At 64.0% G+C, this 19,040-nt stretch overlaps 3 protein-coding genes across 3 annotated transcripts; 1 reads left to right on the top strand and 2 right to left on the bottom strand.

The window, feature by feature from the left end:
- Positions 1–880: 880 nt before the first annotated feature.
- Positions 881–12,506, bottom strand: RRP12 (ribosomal RNA processing 12 homolog). The gene is made up of 34 exons (XM_072869696.1): positions 12,110–12,506; positions 10,808–11,043; positions 10,629–10,712; positions 10,321–10,397; positions 10,032–10,137; positions 9,750–9,866; positions 9,496–9,634; positions 9,058–9,185; positions 8,662–8,760; positions 8,490–8,581; positions 8,301–8,412; positions 8,039–8,136; positions 7,796–7,910; positions 7,395–7,537; positions 7,117–7,238; positions 6,895–6,959; positions 6,622–6,784; positions 6,368–6,522; positions 5,919–5,986; positions 5,630–5,723; positions 5,266–5,424; positions 5,072–5,152; positions 4,885–4,990; positions 4,634–4,741; positions 4,356–4,513; positions 3,929–4,020; positions 3,658–3,816; positions 3,331–3,503; positions 3,091–3,207; positions 2,704–2,753; positions 2,334–2,412; positions 2,016–2,083; positions 1,506–1,588; positions 881–1,301 (listed from the first exon to the last, which is right to left on the bottom strand). The coding sequence occupies exons 1-34, from the start codon at positions 12,315–12,317 to the stop codon at positions 1,199–1,201; spliced, it is 3,957 nt and encodes a 1,318-aa protein (XP_072725797.1). The 5' UTR covers positions 12,318–12,506; the 3' UTR covers positions 881–1,198.
- A 240-nt stretch (positions 12,507–12,746) lies between these two features.
- PGAM1 (phosphoglycerate mutase 1) lies at positions 12,747–15,349 on the top strand. Its single transcript, XM_072869697.1, has 4 exons — positions 12,747–12,977; positions 13,286–13,560; positions 14,067–14,247; positions 14,345–15,349. The coding sequence occupies exons 1-4, from the start codon at positions 12,839–12,841 to the stop codon at positions 14,512–14,514; spliced, it is 765 nt and encodes a 254-aa protein (XP_072725798.1). The 5' UTR covers positions 12,747–12,838; the 3' UTR covers positions 14,515–15,349.
- Positions 15,350–15,941: 592 nt separating this feature from the next.
- Positions 15,942–18,552, bottom strand: EXOSC1 (exosome component 1). The gene is made up of 8 exons (XM_072870186.1): positions 18,422–18,552; positions 17,960–18,075; positions 17,710–17,784; positions 16,985–17,073; positions 16,713–16,746; positions 16,527–16,577; positions 16,360–16,444; positions 15,942–16,221 (listed from the first exon to the last, which is right to left on the bottom strand). Exons 1-8 carry the CDS (start codon positions 18,450–18,452, stop codon positions 16,115–16,117), a joined length of 588 nt encoding a protein of 195 aa, XP_072726287.1. The 5' UTR covers positions 18,453–18,552; the 3' UTR covers positions 15,942–16,114.
- Positions 18,553–19,040: the final 488 nt, after the last annotated feature.

Raw genomic sequence — 19,040 nt, 5'->3', positions numbered from 1 at the left:
TCCAGCATGTAAGCTACCACGGTAGGAGATGACAAAGGACTAAAGGCTTTTTAATAGAGAAGAGGAAGGGAAAGCCAGCTACTTTCACATATACGTGTTCTTTGCAGTGTGAGCAATGGGACCTGTATCCATACCCTCAGCTGTATTCTCGTCAGCATGTTTTGGCCAAACACCATCTTTTGGGCAAAAACAGATGCTCAGGCCAACCTGAGATGGCTGGGCAGCTAAAAAGGTTGAGGATTATTTGTGCTGCTCAGGCCTAGCTGGCAGGAAGTGGTCAGAGCAGAGGAAAGGGCTTTTCCCAGCTCTCACAGGTAAGGGAAAGGGCAAGGCACGGAGTTTGCAGTAGCAGTTTTCCAGCCAATTTGAAGAAATTTGCAGCGAACTGTTCTGCCCTGCAACCAGTCATGGCTGATACGAGAAAAGCAAGAGGCAGAACCAAAACCAGTGGCAGCCAAATGGCAGACACTCCCACCATGGCACAGATCCCAGGCTGAGACCCTCTTCATCCAGGAGAAGATGCTGCCAAGAGGGAGTTTGTATAAGGAAGCTGGTTGCAGCAAAGGACTTTTCACCATCTCTGGCTTCTTTCGTTGGCCAACCCCAAGACTCAGCCTTACTGCATGTCTGCCAGGAGGGCACGGGACACGGGCAGTGCCTCGCTGCTCTGTACCGCAGCAGTGCTCCTGGCAGCCCCCAAGCAAGCCCCCCGCGGGGCAGAGGGCTCCGGCCCCAGGTCCCAGGCTGATGCAGGCGTGAGCCCCATGGGGAGCAGTGCTGCAGCAGCACAAGGAGCCCCTGCACCGGGGCAGCGGGCAGAGCACGGGGGACACGGTGTGCACAGCTCTTAAGGGAAGGGAAGGAAAGGAGGAATCTGGGCTGGGTAGGAACAGTGGGTTATTTATCAATACAGAGAACTCATTACATGTTACTTGCTCTCTCTCTCACACACACACACACACACACACATCCCTGCACCAGGCACCCAGCACCTTCCTCCAGGCACAGGAGGGCAGGGCTTGGGCCAAGAGTCCGTAATACGACGGGGTGGCTTCCCAATGAGTCTCAAACAGATGCAGGCCATCTCCTGCAGAGGAGTTCCTCCTGCTCCATTCACGAAGCCCCCGTCCCCCAGTGCCCAGAGGCCACAGGGTGTTGTCCATCCTTGGGCAGGTGCAGGCAGAGCATCTGAGGCTCCTCAGGGGCGCTGGGCCTTCAGACGGTTCCTGCGGCCGGCCTTGGCCCCGCGCTGGGCACCCTTCATCAGGCCCTTGAACTGACCCTGCATTTTTGCCCGCTTCCTGGAGGGAGGAAGGAGCAGGAGGCTGGCTTAGCATGGGCACCGGGCACGGCCGATGCACAGGGATGCTCCAAGCTCCGCAAGGAGCGGTGCAGAGGCTGGCAGAGAGTTCCCAGACCCACAAAAAACCATAACAACAAAAAGCAGGATCAAACCCGCGTTTTGGCCCTGTTCCCCACCCTGTGCCCTTCCCAGCTAGTCTCACCTCCTGTTGAGTCTAGCTCTGTTCAGGGGGATGTAGGCATAGGGGTCGAGCTGGCCCTTCTTCTTCACATCGCCTTTGCCTTTCTGTGGGAGACAGTGACACAAGAGAAGATGCAGCACGAGGGGAGATGCACGTGTCCTATCCTCGTGCAACCCTGGCACCTGGCCACCCCAAAGACTATGTTGTAGCAGGCTGCCAGCTGAGCACATGGCCCTTGGAACTGATTTCCCACCCAGATGATGCTACAGACACCTGCTTTGAGCACTGAGCAGCAACTGGCCATGGCAAGGGCAGGACCAGGGCTCCAAGATGGGCTGGAAATGTTCACAGGTACTGAGTGTTTGGCAACTCCTTTTGGAGGAGAAGTTTATGCCCCCAGCCTCAGCACTGCTGGACCAGACCCTCAGCAAACACCCAGTGCTTTCTGCCCCTCAGGCCAGCAGCAATCCTGCCCCAGCAGAGCCCCAGGCATCTCCCCACCCAAACCCTGCAACTCCCCAGGTCCCTCACCTTGGATCTGTACTCCGCGCCAAAGGCTGGCTCCTTGTCCAGCTGCCGGTGGATCCCAGAGCCTCCAGCTGGAAAACAGGGAATGTGTGTTGAAGAGGGGTCCCAGGGCTCCCCCTTCCCTATGCTAGAATGCACCTGGGCCGGGGAAGCTGTTCCTGTTTTTGCCTCCAGCTCTTGGGTGTGAGGACAGCAGAGAAGGGTGACCATTTCCCATGAGCAAAGATCTCTGCTCCAGCTGCCCTGGAGCAGCCCAGTAAGATGGATACGTGGTTCTGGCCCCCTGGGGAGCTCCAGGCCGGGCACAGATGAAGGACTTACCTCTGTACTGAGGGTAGGTCCCAGCCTCAGGTTCCTCATCGTCTAGCTCCTCTCTGAACCGACGCTTCTGGCTTTTCTTCTGCAGAAGACGACAGCAGGGACCCTGCAGCTGGCTTGTCCTTACAGTTCTGCCCTCCCACGGATCCCTGACCTCCTGCTTCCTCCCATGGGGGCCCAGAAACCTTCCAGACTGCCTGCGCATGTCCCGTGCCCCAGCCAGCCTCCCGCACCCCTCCAAGCAGCTGGTGCGTGCCCAGTGTCCCCACTGGCCTCGTGGGCAGAGCTGCATCTGCTGCGGCACACACAGGCAGGGGTTTGGCACAGCCAAGCTCCCCCAGCATCTCCTCAGGACCATGAGCCCCATACTCACACTGCGGAGACCCACATCTTGCAGCACATCTGCCATCTCCTCGTCTGCTCCTACGGCACAGGACAAGAGGGTGAGTACAGGATGGGGGTGTAGGAGAGTCCCAGTACTGTGCCAGCCCCCAGAGCGGGCTGCAGGAGCAGGGTGCCCCTGCTGAACTGGCACTGGTGGCCATGTCCCCTTCCAGCCCCCTCCTAGTGATGGAGAGGGGTGCCTCCCCTGGGTGGCAGTGGCCCAGAAGAGAGCTACTGGATGTGACACAAGGCCACACCAACCCCTGCCACTTCCACCCACATCCCTGCCCAAGCTCCCACATATGGGTGGCAGGAAGAAAACCATTCAGAGTACCAGAGCAAGTCTAGCATGGTTCCCTGCCAGCCCAGGCCGTACCTTTGGCTTCATCATCGTCCACCTCCTCCTCCTCTTCATGGATGATCAGGCGCCCATCCTCAGACACCTGGAAGTCGTGGCTCACTCCTCTGGACCGCTTGGGTCCTGGCTTGGTAGCTGCTCAGAGAGAGGTGCGTCAGGGCCTGGGGAAGGACCCACTCCCAGGGCAGTCGTACCCCCAGAGCCCCTGTGCATCGCACCAGCTCCCACCCCAGCCACATCTGAAGCTCCGCTCCTCACCCAGCACCCGCTGGGACACATTGGGGTCCAGGAAGTTGAGGGGCTCATCCTCTTCCCCTTCCTTCAGCCAGGCCTGGCCCTTCTGCCGTGCTTGCTTTCTCCACTCCTTACTCCGCTGCTGTTCCTTCTCTTCCTCCTCCTCGTCCTCTGAGTCAGCCAGGATCTCCTCCATGCTGGTCAAAAGGCAGAGAGGATGATGGAGACGGAATAAGCCCAGGGGTGCAGACCCCAGCCTGCCCCACAGCACACAGCAACCCCAGTGCTGGAGATGTCCCCATCCCCAGATCCGACGGGGCTGCTCCTTCTTCACCCCTGGCCCATCTTTACCTGTCTCCTCTGGGCTGTGCCGGTGGTGCCTCCTCTTCATCCGTATCCGCAGCGGCCTGCCTCAGGGCACGCTGCTTGCGGCTCCGGGCTTCCGCCTTGCGGATGTTCACCAGCACCTTGTGGTACTCGGCCGGCAGCAGCCCCTTCACCAGCTCGAAGCTGAGGAGCGCACGGAGAACGGTCAGTGCCCACCTCCTCCCGCACCGCTTCCCAGGGAGCTCCCTCGCTGCCCCAGCGCGGCTCTAGCGTGACCCAGGAGCCCCCGGCTCACCCGAACTTGCGGATGAACTTGGTGAAAAGGTTTCGCAGCTTCATACGGAAGTGGCGTCTCATGTCGTCTGAAAGGTTCCCCACGGCCTCCAGCTGCCAGGACAGAAACCCTCAAGACCAAAGCACCCCTGCCCTGGGCACCCAGGCTCCCACTCTTCCCCTGCACAGCCACCTTGCTGCCGTCTCCCCAGGCAGGGCTGTGGAGAGGTCTCCCTGCTTGGCAGGGCTGGTTCACGGGGGTTCTCTGGCAGGTCCATGCCAGCATTCAGGAAAGGGACCTTCTCACTGCCTTCTCAGTCACTGAGATCAAGGTTGTGCCCCTGGCTCCTGGGCAGAAGCAGGGTGCAGCTGGAGATGCCCCTGGCTGCCCAAGGCAGCCCCAGCTCTGCCCCACCACCCTCCTCGGGGCACCCCGCGCGGGATCTCACCATTGCCTGGACGTGCTTGGCCAGCAGCTTGGTGTCCACCAGCAGCAGTGTGACCTTGAGGAAGCCCAGGGCCGCCTTCACCACGTCCCGCGTGCGGGAGGCCAGCAGCAGGCAGACATTCTGCAGGAGCTGCTCCACCACGCTCAGCTCCAGGTGATCTGCAACCGCAGCAGGGCTCAGCCACAGATGGCCTCCTCCCAGCACCTGCCTTTGCCGGAGGGTGCTGCCTTGTCCCCCTGTGCTGCCCCCGTCCCCCCAGCCCTCCTGCTCCCACTCACCTTTGAACTCGAAGAACAGGCGGGTCAGCGCCAGCACCGTGCAGCTGATCATGCTGACCGAGCCCGTGAGCCCCGCGTAGACCAGGAGCAGGAACCGCTGCATGGCCTCTGCAGGAAGGGAATGGCTCAGACCCCCGCTCGCCCCCTGCCCAGCAGCATCCCTGGCCCGTTTCAGCGGGGTGCCGGGCAAGGGTCCAACTGCTCTGGGGCTGGAGTGGCCATGGGGCTGAGTAAGCAGAGCTGGAGCTCACCTTGGGGGGTGGGCCCAAAGCGGATGAAGGCATGACCCATCTCCACGAGCAGCATGAAGGCGTTCTTGCGGGCCCCCACCGACACTTCCTTGGTGCAGAGGATGACCTGGAGGCACACGGGCACGTCACAACCCTGCTGTCCCCCCCATGGCCAGAATCAGCTGGGACCCCTGGGGACCACGCTCACCTCTGGGACCAGGGCAGTGATGAAGGGCTCGTGTTCCATGGAGAGCTGCTTCACAATGTGGAACAGGCATTTCAGCCGGGGCTGGAGAAAGAAATGGCCCAGCGCTGGTACACCCAGGGACACGCACCTGGCTGCCCCCGCCCTGTCCCCTCCCGGCCGGGGCTCAGCTTGGCTGCTGCAGCCCTTGCTCTCACCCTCTTGGCCGGGGACGCCGCGCTCTTAAGTGAGTCCAGCAGCGCTGCCTGCAGATCCTGCAGGTGGGAGCGGACGAAGGCCTGGCAGGGGGCACGGGGAGCGGCACACACCTCCTCCAGCACACGGTACGCTTTCTTCTGCATGCTGCGCTCCTTGCTCTGCAGGGACAGCCAACACGCCCCCACCGTCAGGGCAGCCCTCGCCACGGTGTCTGAAGGGACCCCTGCAGCACCCCACGCAACCCAGCAGAGACCTGTCCCCTCTAGCAGCTGCTCAGCCTCCCAGAGCATGGGTCCAAGCTGGCAGCAAGCAGAAGGTGCCCCACTTCACCCCCTGCGCCTTTGGGGCTGGGGGCCGACTCACCTGGAGGGAAGGCTGGATGGTGCGGTAAAGGGAGCCCAGGGACTGCTCATCAGCATAGGGTGCCATTGCCACCACCAGGTCCAGGATGGAGAGTCTGCAGCAGGGAAGGACATCAGGTGGGTAACTGCGGCATCACTAACACTACCCGACCAAGCTGGGACGCTGGCTGCGAGTCTCATCGGATGCATGAGAGTAGCACATCCCAAATGGGACAGTACGAGTGCCCTAGTGCTGCTCACCAGGAGGAAGCCGGCAGCTTTACTCATTAGCACCGGCCCCCAGGTGTTACCTGGCAAACTCGGAGCTCTCAGGACTGGTCAGCTTCTCACTGGCTTTCTGCAGGAACCCGCACACCATCTGCAGGGCAGGCACACAGAGCAGGATCAGAACTGACTGAAGGGAGCGCTTTTTTCAGGAGTTTGCAATCCACCTGGCAAGCGCCTTGCCACAGGACTTTGTGGAGACCAGAAGCACCAACGGGTCCAAAAAGAGCTAGGCAAATTCCCAAAGGGCTCATGCACGATGCGCCAGGTGTGGCTGCCAGATTGGGAAATCCCAGACGGCCGGCTGGGAAGGGCTCCCTCCCCATGAGGGCAGGGAAGGGCTGCTCTCTGCCCAGCTTCTTTCTCCCTGTCTTCTCCAGTCAGGCACCCACCACAGCCCCATCAAACTGGGTCCAGCTGGGAGACACTGGCCTGCGCCAGCACAGCCTGCCCCACTGCCCCAGGTTCCCCTCACCTGGGGGTCAGTGATGGTCAGGTAAGCACGGACGGTGTCCAGCACGGAGCGGCGCTGAGCACTGCTGCCCCCGTCCTCCTCGGGCTGGCTGTACACGTTGAACAGGATGGGCAAGAAATTTTTGGCAAAGCGACCCACTTCTGCCCGCTCCGCATCTAGGGAGAGGATGACAAAGGGGTGCAGATCAGCACCTCCCCTCTCCAGGTCACCGCAGCGGACAGGGACCCACCACGAGGGTCTGTGCTCCCCCCAACCTGTCTCGCATCCTTTGTGGATGAGGGTGCGCAAGGCCTGGCACACGGTGGGGCGCAGGTCCGGGCGCTCACTGATGGCCATGCCCAGGGTGCGGGCCAGCCCCTTGAAGGCCCCCAGCACGTCCGTGGGGTGGGTGCAGAAGCCGGGCAGCAGGGTCCAGACCTGGAAGGCAAAGGGAGAAGTGGGAGGCCAGCACCCTTCACCCGAGTCACCGCTCCCCAGCCTGGCACCGCAGATACACCATGGCAGGGCTCCTGGGCACTCCTCGTTACCTGCCACTGCAGCGTGTCATAGATCTTGGCCTCCATGCTCTTCCCAGCCTGAGTAAACTCCAGGGCTGCAGAAGAGAAGGGGGAGATGAGCAGAACAGCAGAGGTGGCAAAGCCCCGCTCCACCCCAGGGGAGGGAAGGGAGGTCCCATGGAGCACCCTGGGGCTCCCTGGAGCCCAGGACCACACCCCGCTGGCCCCCCCTGCCATTGCCTCCCTCCTCACCTCTGCTTTTCAGGGCGGCCGCCAAGGGCAAGAAGTAGCTGGTGAAGAAGCCGAGCCGCGCACCCTGCACGTAGTCCCGCAGCACCGGCAGGAGCCAGCTCCGGGGGAAATCCAGCGTCTCCCTGGGGAGGGAAGGCACGGGTCAGGGGAGCGCAGGGCACTGCCGGCATCAGCCCCTAGCCCCTAGGTGCAAGAGGAAAATGGTTTCCCAGCTGGAGACCAGTGTCCTCCGCTCCTGGGAGCGGGCGCAGGACCTGCTGCCCCACGGCTGTGCTCACTCCTTGCCGTCGATCTCCAGGGGCACGGCTTCCAGCAGCACCTCGGGGCCCATGGCACTCACAGCAGCCCCCACCGCCTGGTCCACTTCAGCGGTGTAGGGGAAGTGTGGGGAGAGACGTAGGTCACACAGGGACCGGAGACACTGCGGGGACAGGGCAGGACGGTCACAGAGGAGCCACAGAGGCAGGTCTGGCACGTGTCACTCACTATTCCTGCCCAGGGATGCCAGCTGCCCTGCATGTCCCCATGCAGAGTCCCAGAGCTGCGCAGACCCTGCCCACGCACAGGGCACTGGAACGGCCCCGCTCTGCGGCCGGAGAGCGCAACGCAGCCCAGGCAGCGGCATGGCCGCCCTACCTGCCTCCGCGGATCAGCCTGACACCCTCCCAGCCTGGCTCACCTTCCTCATGATGGGGTGGCACTGCTTCCCACACGTCTCGAAGAAGATCTCCAGCACGCGCAGCACCTCGTCCCACGCCGCATGGAAACGATATGTCAGTCCCTCCTCCACCGATCTGGGGAGGAGAGAGGAGACGGTCACGCTGGCAGGGACCGACCCAGCATCAATCAGGGACTGGGCAGAGGCTGCTCAGAGCTCAGCCAGACCCACGGGGACAGCCTCTCCCACGGCACCACTCCTCACCTGAACATCTTGCACAGGTAGGCGGCCGGGGCTGGGGCAGACGCAGAGATGGTGCCCAGGTCATCCATGTGAGGAGCAACGCACTCGCTCAGGAGGATCTGCAAGGACAAACAGGGAAAATAGGGCAGCAGTGGACCGCGGACCTCCCGCCCTGGCAGGCGCAGAGGGGCACACAACCCCCTGGCAAGCCCCAAACCCCCGGGCAGAGCCTCCCCACGAGGACCAGGGCAGCCAAGCGGGGAGAGGCACCCCTGTACAGCACCTCCAGAGTCTGCGCCGCTGCCGCCACCACCTGGGAGTGCGGGGAGAGGAAGCAGTTCATGGCAGCTGAGAAGAGCCGGGGCAGGTGAGCCCAGCACAGGTCCTTCTGCAGCCTGGAGAAGAGAGACCGGATGGGTGAGAGACCGACCCACCGCCTCTACCCCTGCCCAGACGTGGCCCCTGCCCGCACCTGCCCAGGTTGATGTGCGCCCGCTCCATGGTGGACAGCCAGGTCAGCAGCGGCTGCAGGTCACTCATGTTGGGCACGTAGTCGTAGAGGGCCTGGGGAAGCAGAGGCTGGGTGGGTGAGCGCTGCAGCACTGCCAGCCCCGTCCCTCCCCACACCGGCGCCCCACACTCACGGTGATGATTTGGGCGTTGAGCTCGGCCGGCAGGCAGGCCACGCTGGCCTGGGCGCTGAAGAGGCTGTGGAAGGCTTGCATGGCACATGCTGTCACCAGCTGCAGAGGACGTGGCATCAGGAGGGGGGGCTCCATGGCAGGTGGCACCCCTTCACACCCTCTGCCCCCCCTACCCCAAATAAGGCTCTGCCTGGGGAAGCTGTGGCTGTGCCCCATCTTCAGCCTCCCTCTTCCACAGCAGGCAGGCCAGCAAGCACTGGCTGCCCCGGGCTCCTCCGCATTTGCATCCTGCATTTTCAGGCTCTCAGCTGGCAGCTGAGGGGGTTCAAGCCCTTCCAGGGTGCAGCCGAGGGGGAAAGGGGCTGCCCTCGCTATCCCTGGTGCGGGGACACTCACCACGTGGCTGAGAGTCATGACTCGGAGCAAGGTCTCACAGCAGGTCTTCACCACGGCTGCGGGGAAGCAGGGCAGCAGGTCCCGCAGCAGGGCGAGGATGTGCAGGGTGGTGGTCGCCTCCTTGGTGCCTGCAGGAGCAGAGCAAGGCCTGAGCCCATGGCAGTGTGTGGCAAAGCCCTGCCAGAAGGAAAGCCCCCATGACAGAGCTGGGGCTGACCCACGGAGCTGGGGTGAACAGCCCCGGACTTCTGGGAAGAGCAGAGCAATGGACAGATGGCTGAGGACCCTCCAAAACACCTTAGGTGCCCTAGGGGCATCTCATGCCCTCCCAGCAATCCAGGGTGCTGCACCCTCCTCTCTTCCCTTCAAGTCCTTATTCTCCCATGGCCGCAGGACCCCCGCAATCAGCTGCAGACCCCTTGCTCCAGCAGCCCACACCTCCAGCTTTTTCGATCTCCTGCACGCAGAACTTGGCGGTGGATGGTGCTGCGGGGTGATGCTCAGGGGCCGCGTCTCCAAACATGAACTCACTGCCCCTCAGGACAGAGCACACGCCGTACTGCGCCGCTTTCCGCACCTGGGGGAAGAAGAGCCCAGGTGGGTAGAAGCCACGGACCCCGAAGGCACAGCCTACCCCAGAAATGAGCCTCAAAGGCAGCATCATCCCTCAGCCAGGGGCACCAGGAGCTCACCTTGGGCTTGGTATGAACGCAGAAGCTCAGCAAGCCGTGATAGACCTGGAGGGTGACGGGGTAGCTCCAGGCTGCCAAGTCCTGCTTCCGCAGCAGTGTGGCCAGGCAAGACAGGACCTATGACAAGGGAGCAGCAGGGGCATTGGCATCACAGAGAGCCCCCCTCATTGCAATGGCCTCAGGCCGAGCACCCAGCACCATTCTACGGCAGCAGCCTTGACCCCAGGTCTCAGCAGACGCCTGAACAGAGCTGGCACGGCTGGCTGCCTCTTGGCTACTCACCCATCGCAGGGCAGAGGTGGAGCTGCTGCAGGCCTGCGAGGACACGATACCCATGAAGGCTTTTGAGGCGTCCGAGAACTTTTTTATGAGCACAGGGCTTGGGACCCTGCCAGGAGAAGGGGTACATCAGCAGTGAGAGGAGCAGGCAAGCTGGTGGCCGTCTCACAGGCAATCGCACCCCAGCCCGCCCTGGCTGGGTCATTTCCCCAGCCTGGCAAGGGGGACAGCACCAGCCCCTCTTCCATCATGGGGCCAGGTAGCTCTCCCCACTCTTTTGCCAGCCACTCACCGCTTTAGGACAAGGTTGAGCAGGTAGGCGACAGCAGCCAGTGACTCGGGGGACTCCACCGCCTCCAGCGTGGTCATCTGGGAACAGAGGAGGGGTGAGCGAGGGTTTGCACCAGGCCAGCCCTTCCCCATCCCCAAGGCTTGGGGAGAGGAGCAGAGAAACCAGAGCAGCCCAACAGCATCTCTGCTGAAGAACGCCCAGGGCCTTGGCTACGAGCACAGCACATTCCACCACCACCCCTCCCAAGAGCCCACCCATGCTGCCAACAGCAGGTCCCCTCACGCCTCCTCCCCATGACCATCACTCACCAGCGCGGCAAAGTACTCCGTCTCGCTCTCCTTGCCCCCCCGCGAGCGGATCACCTCTGTCACAGCTGCCAGCACGGCGCAGATCTACGAGCAGCAAGTGGAGCAGGTCAGCACCCTCAGCCTCACATCCAGGGAGGCCATCCCTACTGGACCCCCCCCAGCCCTGCTCCTCCCCGTACCTCTTTGTGAGCGGCAGAGTTGGACTCCCAGAAGCGCTGCACCTTGCTGAAGGTGACATTGGTGCAGTCACTCAGCCCACTCAGGAAGGTGCCGGAGGACTTCTCCGTGGTGGCCTCCCCAGCATCGTCCTCCTCCATACGGAGCTGAGCGCTGCCACTCGGCCGCTCCAAACGCAGGGACCCCGACTGCAGCTCATTGTGCAGCTTCACCGCATCCACTGTCAAGTTGCTCTTCTCTGCCGGGGCAAACGGGTATGCTCAGCACCGTGAAGTTGTATTACTCTGCCATTCACCCCAAAACCCCCTATGTCCCCCCCTCCTTCCCCTCTCAGCCAGACCAGCTTGGCTGGAGCTCATCTCCAGCACATGGGACACAGATGCTGCTTCCTCCTGACGGAGAAAGCACAGTGATAACTGGAGAGAGCTCGTCATTCCTGTGAAAACAAACCAGGGCACAATTCAGCCATCTCCTCTGATGGAGAAGAGCATCACGCCCTCACAAACACATCCTGGTGTACCAAGGCTTTAATGCTGTGGTGCTCCGGGTACTCTGCCCCATTTATCTTCTTCCACCCAGAGCCCCAGCAACCAGACAGCCAAGGCACAGGCTTCGCATCCCTCTAAGTCACAGACGCCAGCTTGCAACAAGCTGCAAGAGGACAGTGCGTGCTGTGAGAGGCGTTTCTTCATCGGCAGGAGAAAGATCTCCTTGGCCAACAGCAGCCAGGGCTGTGAAGCTCCAGCCCCTCGCAGACTGCGATGCTCTGAGCTTTGTCTTCCCCATCATGCAGCCTTTCTGAGCGGGAGTCTCTGTCGCATTCCTCTACGTGCCAGACACCGCGGCAGCACTTACAGACACGGCCATGGGCTTTTGGGAGCCGAATCGCTCCTGCCCTGAGCCTTGCGGGAGGTCACGCTGCTGGGACAGCACGTATCCCGGACTGCGGGCAGGGCCTTGCACCGGGCCCCGGCACGGTGACAGGCATTACTGCAGGCCGCGCCCCGTTTCACGTCCACAGGCCCGCTGTCATGGTGAAGGTAACGAGGACACAATCGTTACGCCGCGGGGCCGGTTCTCCCCGGTTTGCTGCCTGCGCCTCCCGGGGCTGCAGCTCGGGGGTCAGCGGCTCCGGGCCCTCCTGCCCCCGCCCCAGCTCTCGGGAGCCGGGGACCCAAAGGCTCGCCCCGCAGCCCCCCCACGCCCCTGCAGGCCCCGTCGGGAAGGGCCGGGCACAGGCAGGGAGCTGCCTGCACCGCGCCCCTGCCCGCTCCGCGGGCCCCTGCCCGCCTCCGTGCCCTCACCCGCGGGCCGGCTGCAGAAGCGGCTGCGGGCGGCCAGGCGGTGCTGGCGGGTCTCAGGGTTGCAGTCGCTGCTGTGGCCCTTCCGCCACCGCTTCAGCTTGGCGGCAGCTCCCGAGCGGAGCCGCCCGCTCCGCGCCATGCTGGAACCGGCTCCACGTGCTGCCGCTCCACGCCCCCCTCCCCTTCCGCTTCCGGCGCCCGCCGCCATCTTGAGTGAGGGCACCGCTGCCCTCAGGGCTGGCCACCTGCCAGCGGGGCGGGTGGGGAGCGCTGTCGGGGAAGCTAAGCGGGGTCGCCCCCGGTTGGGGCTTGGATGGGAGACCGGAGGGGCCTAGGGGCAGCCGTCAGCAAGAGGGGCTGTCTGATATCCCCCCGCACGGGGAGAAGGCGCCGCCGGTGCCGCACCCGTATGGAACCGTTCACACCGAGCCCGCAGCCGGGTCGGCGCCCGGCACGGGTGAGCAGCCACAACGGGTTACTGCGTGTGCCTTACAGCGCGGTGACGTCACGGTCCTGAAGGTCGCGCCGCCCTTCGCGGCCGCGCCATGCGCTACGTGCGCCTCCGCCCGCCCGCCGCTTTGCGCATGCGCGCTAGTCCCCCCCTCCCCTCTTGCCGCGCGGGGAGGGGCGGGGCAGCGCCGGTAGCGTCAGTCGCGCGCGGCAGCAGCGGCGGCAGCGTGAGGAGAGCGCGCGCGCACACCGGCCTCCCCCCAGCTCCGCTCGTCCGCCATGGCCGCCTACCGCCTCGTCCTCGTCCGCCACGGCGAGAGCGCCTGGAACCTGGAGAACCGCTTCAGCGGTTGGTACGATGCCGATCTCAGCCCCGCCGGTCAGCAAGAGGCGCGGCGCGGCGGCGAGGCCCTACGAGGTACCGGTGACCGGTAAAAGGGGTGGAGTGGTAGGCTGTGAGGGGGGGTGCGGCCGCCTCGGGCCTAATGGGGGTGGTTTTGCAGCCCTCCGATGCCGGGGGGGCGGCTCCAATACCGAGGGGAGAGCCTTAGGTACTGGGAGGGGGGGAGGGGGGCCGTGGTTCTCCGGTACCGGTCGCGTCCCCGTCCCCCTGGAGGCGGGCCGGCGGCGGCGGGGACGCGACCGGTACCGGTGCGGTGAGGCCGCCGCCCTTGGCCCCTCACCGGTTGCATAAGGCCCGGCACTCACTTCCCCGGTCTTTTCCAGATGCCGGTTATGAGTTCGACATTTGCTTCACCTCGGTACAGAAACGGGCCATCCGTACCCTCTGGACTGTCTTGGATGCCATCGATCAGATGTGGTTACCCGTTATCCGAACCTGGCGCCTGAACGAGAGGCACTACGGGGCTCTCACTGGTTTGAACAAGGCTGAGACGGCGGCGAAGCATGGCGAGGCGCAGGTGAAGATCTGGAGGCGCTCGTACGACATCCCTCCACCTCCCATGCAGTCAGATCACCCCTTCTACAGCACCATCTGCAAGGTAAGACCCATTGCTCTTCATCCGCCTTGCTGGGAGGCTCCTAAAAGCCACCTTAGGTCCCTGCAGTGTGGTCTGGCTTCCTCCACGAGGTCTCCTCTGTCTCCATTGCGGCAGCCAGGACTGTCGTGCATGGTGTTGGTTGGCGTTGGGCTGAATTTGTCCCGCTCCCTCCCTGGGGAGTTGAACCCCTGGGCATTGTACAGGCAGATTCAGAGTGGAAGGGACGATACCTCTGTTAATCATTACTCCCATGACCTGTGTATATATGTTTGCTCTGGTCTCTTTGCCCAGAGCAAGCGATGCACGGCTTTCCCTAGGAGGGGCTCAGAGCCCTGACTGTAGCTGAGTGCAGCCTCAAACCTCAAAGATGCTTCCTTGCTTCCAAGCCTGGCTTTGCCTACATGTAGCAGGTCCCCAGGCAGAGAATTTGGTGCGGGGGATGAAGGCCCTGCCGCCGCCTTCCCACACTGTGTTGGGCTGCTGCATGAGGGTGGCTGTTCCCCCAGGACCGTCGCTACGCTGACCTGACAGAGGACCAGCTGCCAACGTGCGAGAGCCTGAAGGACACCATCGCCCGGGCTCTGCCCTTCTGGAATGAGGAAATCGTCCCGCAGATCAAAGAGGGGAAGCGAGTCCTTATTGCTGCCCACGGCAACAGCCTGCGTGGGATTGTCAAGCACCTGGAAGGTACGTTAGCCCTGCAGGGTATCGTGGGGGTCTCCCTGCTGCCCCGGCTGGCGCTGTGTGAGCAGGGCCACGAGCGATGGTGCCTCTGTGTTTGCAGGCATGTCGGAAGAGGCCATCATGGAGCTGAACCTGCCCACTGGCATCCCTATTGTTTACGAGCTGGACAAGAACCTGAAACCCGTCAAGCCCATGCAGTTCCTGGGGGATGAGGAGACAGTGCGCAAGGCCATGGAGGCCGTCGCTGCTCAGGGCAAGGTCAAGAAGTGAGGGGGGGCAGCAGGCTATCACGTAGTAGAGCCCCCCGCCGTCCCCCACCCCTCTGTGCACACCCCCCACAGCTGTAGGAACTTGGAGCCGCAGAGCTGGAGCAGCTCCCCAGGATTAGGCCCGTTCCCTCAGGACCAGGCTCCCCTCTGCAGACAGCCTGCGGGCCCAGGGGCCACGCACGTGGAGGTCTGGTGTGAAGGGAAGCCCTGGCTCTGCCAGGCAGCGACCGCACACCTCTCCGGGCCGAGATCCCAGCCCTCGGGCCCTGTCTGCAGGGGGATGCGCCGAGCGATCCCTCACCCTGCCAGGCTCCTCCTCTGCTTTGCTTCCCCGGCAGCTCTCGTCACCCGGTTACTGTAGTTTTGTTGCTTGGTCTAGTCATCCCGGGAGCAGTGGGGCGAGCACAGCGCAGGCAGCGACCAAGATGGGTACCCCATCCCCTCGTGGGTGTGTGGCACAAGGACCGGGATGCGTTAGACACTGGAAGGGTTGTATTTTGGTGCATGCGGTACAGCACCCAAGGGTGGTACTCATGACTCTGGACCTAGCTCTGCCAGCCCCTGCTTTAACTTATTGCCTTTGGACGAGGGTGAGGGAGGGAGCAGGTTGTTTGGATGTCTGTGTCCACCACATACTTCCCCCAGCCGAAGCCCATCCTGGTCCTGCTAGTGAAGCAGGTGCCGTTGTGCCCCATCCCGTGTGCGTGTACCTGGCCCTGTCGCTGTGGCCTCCCCCTACTGCCGGCGCCGTGAGCCTGGGCTTGCACGGGGTCAGTGTAGCTGTCCGACCATAGCAGCTGTCTTGTTCCAGTTCAATAAAGAGTAATGCGCAATAACGAGGTGTCGGTGCTTTCCTCTGCCACGTGCTCCCGGCCGTGTGGGGCTCCCTGTGCCGCCCAGCACCTCCCTGGGGCTCCTGTCACATGTGCGTGAGGCAGCAGTCGCTGCTGGGCGCAGACGTGGGGGTGCAGAAGGTGCGCTGGGCTCGGGGGAGCAAAGCACAGCTCCCCAATCTCTGCCAGGGTGGTTGACTGGCTCTGGGCGCGGCACACCCTCGTCCCCAGAGCCAGGCAGGGCACGTGTGGCCGGAGGAGATGCGGCGCGCCGGGGCTGAGCACAGCCGCAGCCTGTACCGGTTATCAGTGCAGGGGCAGGGAGACGAGCTGTTCTCCGCCCCCGACACTGCTGTGGGGAAACCAGCCTGGCCGCCCAGCCGCAAACCAGAGCTCTGCCGTTCACCTCGCCGCGGCAAAGCTGCTGGGTTGTTCCTCTTCCCCGGCAGCGGGCTGGAAGCACGTGCTTCCTCCCAGCTGCAGTGCTGGGGAAGCCGTCCCCTCAACAGCTCCGCCACGGGAGCCAGACCAGCGGGCTACAGGCAGCCACAGCCACCCCACCGGGCTGTAACTGAGCAGAGCACGCAGCTCTCAAGAAATATTTATTATCCAAAAATAGAAAATCCATCCTGCCAGCAAGGGCCTGGCTGGCCGTTCCAGCTTCTTGCGCACGTGGAGGAGCCTGGAGCCCAGGGGCTGCTCTGGCCCCGCAGACCCCAGCCCGGCAGCCCCTTGCCCTGCAGGGTCCCGGCCCCCCCTCGGGGGCTGCTAGGTCTGCAGGAACTGGGGCTGCACGCGAGCCACCTTTCGGAAGTCCTTGGTGTGCGTCCGCGGGCACTGCATCTCGCACCAGCTGATGGGCACCATCTGCACCCCTGGGGACACCACATGTCAGGGGTTCCCCTTCCCCACACTGCGTTCCTCCGTGTGGAAAGGGAGGCGGCCGCATCAGCTGCTCCTGGGGGGGGATGAGGCAGAACTGTCCGAGCCCGGGCCCCGTGGCCCATCCCTACCTGCCTCGCTGCGCGCCACCACCACGCCCAGCTCGTTCTCTGCTGTGCTCAGCAGGTAGTTGGACTGCGCGTCCCCCAGCGAGATCTGGTTAGACAGGAGTTAAGGGAAAGGCTTCCCCGAGGGGACCCCTGGAAATCCCCTGTCCCGGCACCAAGGGAAAGGATACGACTTTGGCCAGGACTATGTCACCGGGGCGGAAACTCTTGTACACTTCGACCTGCACAGGAGAGAGCAGGCAAAACCGCACAGCGTGTCGGGGTGCTCGTCAGCGGTGGGACAAGAGCCCCCCACCAGCAGAACGAAGGAGTGGGGGTGGCTGCAGCAGCAGAGTCACTGGCAGAGCCTCACTGACCTTATCCTTCTCCGTGGCTCGAATATCTTCTCTCCTGAAAAAGGAGATGGAGGGATCTGAGCACCAGTGAGCGAAGGCGACTCTCCAGCCCATGGCAGGAGCTGCCCCGGCCTCCCTGGGTGCTCGCCAGGACTTGCTGGACACCTGCCCGGTGCTCGGGGCAGAGCTCCTGCCAGGGCAGCCGGCTGCGCTGCCCAGAAAAGCCTTCCTCCCCCCTTGAGGATGGGGCGCTTGGGCACCCCATCCCACAGGGAACCCAGGCCTCTGCCTACCGTATGGTCCCCCGGAAGGTGGATTTCAGTGGCGTGGAGCCGACATACAGGATGTGCACCTTGGCAAAGCGGGAGTTAATGCTGCAAACCTGCCCGGAGGAAAAGGGGAATCAGTGCCAGCGTGGGCCTGCTCTCACCCCAGCGCACCCCGCTCCAGGCAGGGAAAGGGCAGGGTGCAGGCAGGACAGGGCTGTATGCGGGGAGCTCGTGTCTCACTCGGCCTCTTCCTCCTTGTCACCAGAGTAGCGGTGGCAGAGGTGGGACACCTGGCAGCGAGCCAGGCGAGGAAGATGATACTTGTGCAACTCAAGACACGTGAATAAGGCCAAGACCTGCTGTGACCCCAGTCCCTCTCCCACCATCAGGACCGTAAGGAAATTAATCCCTGCTCTGTGCCACCCTTTCTCCAAGCTGCTCCAGAAAGAGTTCTGGAAGGGAGAGCAAAGAAAAACCTCCCCTCAGCCCACCTCAGCCTGGGGGCAGGTGGCAAGGGCAGGGATTGTTGAGAGGCAGGTGTCCCCCATGCCAATATCTGGCTTCTTTGTGAGTGAGGGACCCAAGGGAGCCACTGGGCTGCCTCTGCCCTGCTGGGAGTCGTGCAGAGGGTACTAACGAGCCCAGGGGCTCCTCATCCCACCCCACAGCGCGCAGGAACAAAGATCAGCACGAGGCAGAGAGAGCAAAGGCTGTGCCGTTTGCCGTTGCAGTGCACTCCGGCGCCCTACCTTGCACGTCACCACGGCCCCCACATCGGGCAGGAGCTGGGACTCGGCGTCTCTCACCACTGACACAACGGGCAGCTGCAGGGCAGCAGACATGAGGGTTAGCTCGGGGCACAGCCCATGCTCAGGGCTCACAGCAGGCACCGGCCAAACCCCGTCGGAGCCCAATTCCCCAACTGGGAAGGGGCTGCGCAGCCTCGGCACCCGGCAGCTGGCTCTAGGGAAGGGCAGCGTGTGCCGCGGCCATGCTCACCCCGCTGTCCTCGCTCCTTTTCTCCAGGCAGCCAGCCAGCGAGGAGAAGATGAAGCCGTGCCGGGTGTAAGTCCCGCTGCCAGCCGTGGCCTCCTCCGCGCTGCACAGCCGCTCGCCTGAGGGACGGGTGCGCAGGGGCTGTCGCTGCCGGGGGTCCCAGGCTCTGCACTGCCCCGGGCACGGTGCCCGCTGCTGGCCGGCCCAATGCGGCGGGGCCGCCCGCCCCGGGTCAGTCCCTTCGCGCACCCCCCGGGGCAAACCCCCTCCACGCAGCCCCCTCCGCGGCTCCCGGCCGCCCTCTCCCGTTCTCCTCGCCCGGGCCACCCCCTCCCCTATCCCGGGCACCCCCCAGCGCCGAGCCCCCCCCCCCTCCTACTCCGGGCACCCCCCGCTCCAGGATACCCCTCTCCTGCTCCGGGCACCCCACCACCTCCTCCCCGAGCCGCCCGGGCCCGCACTCACCGGGGACACAGTACCGAGCGGGAGGCGCCATGTTCGCTGCCGGGAGTGCGCCCGCAAAAAGCCCTCACCCTATTGGTCCGCGGCAGCGAGGCCGCGCTGTAAGCGGCGCGGCTACTGGTTCTCCCCTATCCGGCACGGAGCGTTGCCCGCTGGGAGTTGTAGTCCAACGCCGGCAGAGGGCGCTTCCCGGCATGCTCTGCGCGGCCGGCGCGCAGGCGCAGTGCGCGGGGCGGCGGGCGCTGCCCGTGGGGCCGTGAGGGCGGCGGGCCGCCGGGCATGGAGGCGGCGGGCGGCGGGGCGCGGGCGGCAGGTCGGCGGCGCCAGACGGAGCTGTTGCTGCGGGGTGTCATGGGCCTGGGACGGGCCGTGGGCCTCCAGGGGGCTGGGAGGCGATGGGGAGGGTGCTGTGGGGCTGGGAGGCAATGTAGGGGTGCGGTGGGCCTCGTGGGGGGCTTGGGGTGCTGTGGGGCTGGGAGGCAGTGGGGGGTGTGCAGGGGGCCTGGAGAGGGCTGAGGGTGTTGTGGGGCAGGAGGTGCTGTAGGCCTGGGAGGCAGTGGGGAGCGTGCTGTCGCCCTGGCGGTGCTATGGGGCTGGGAGGCAATGGGGGGGATGCTGTGGG

The sequence above is a fragment of the Ciconia boyciana genome, chromosome 8 (assembly GCF_034638445.1).
Source record: "Ciconia boyciana chromosome 8, ASM3463844v1, whole genome shotgun sequence".
NCBI lineage: Eukaryota > Metazoa > Chordata > Aves > Ciconiiformes > Ciconiidae > Ciconia > Ciconia boyciana.
The sequence above is the reverse complement of the archived record's forward strand: the minus strand, read 5'-3'. Positions and strand labels throughout refer to the sequence as shown.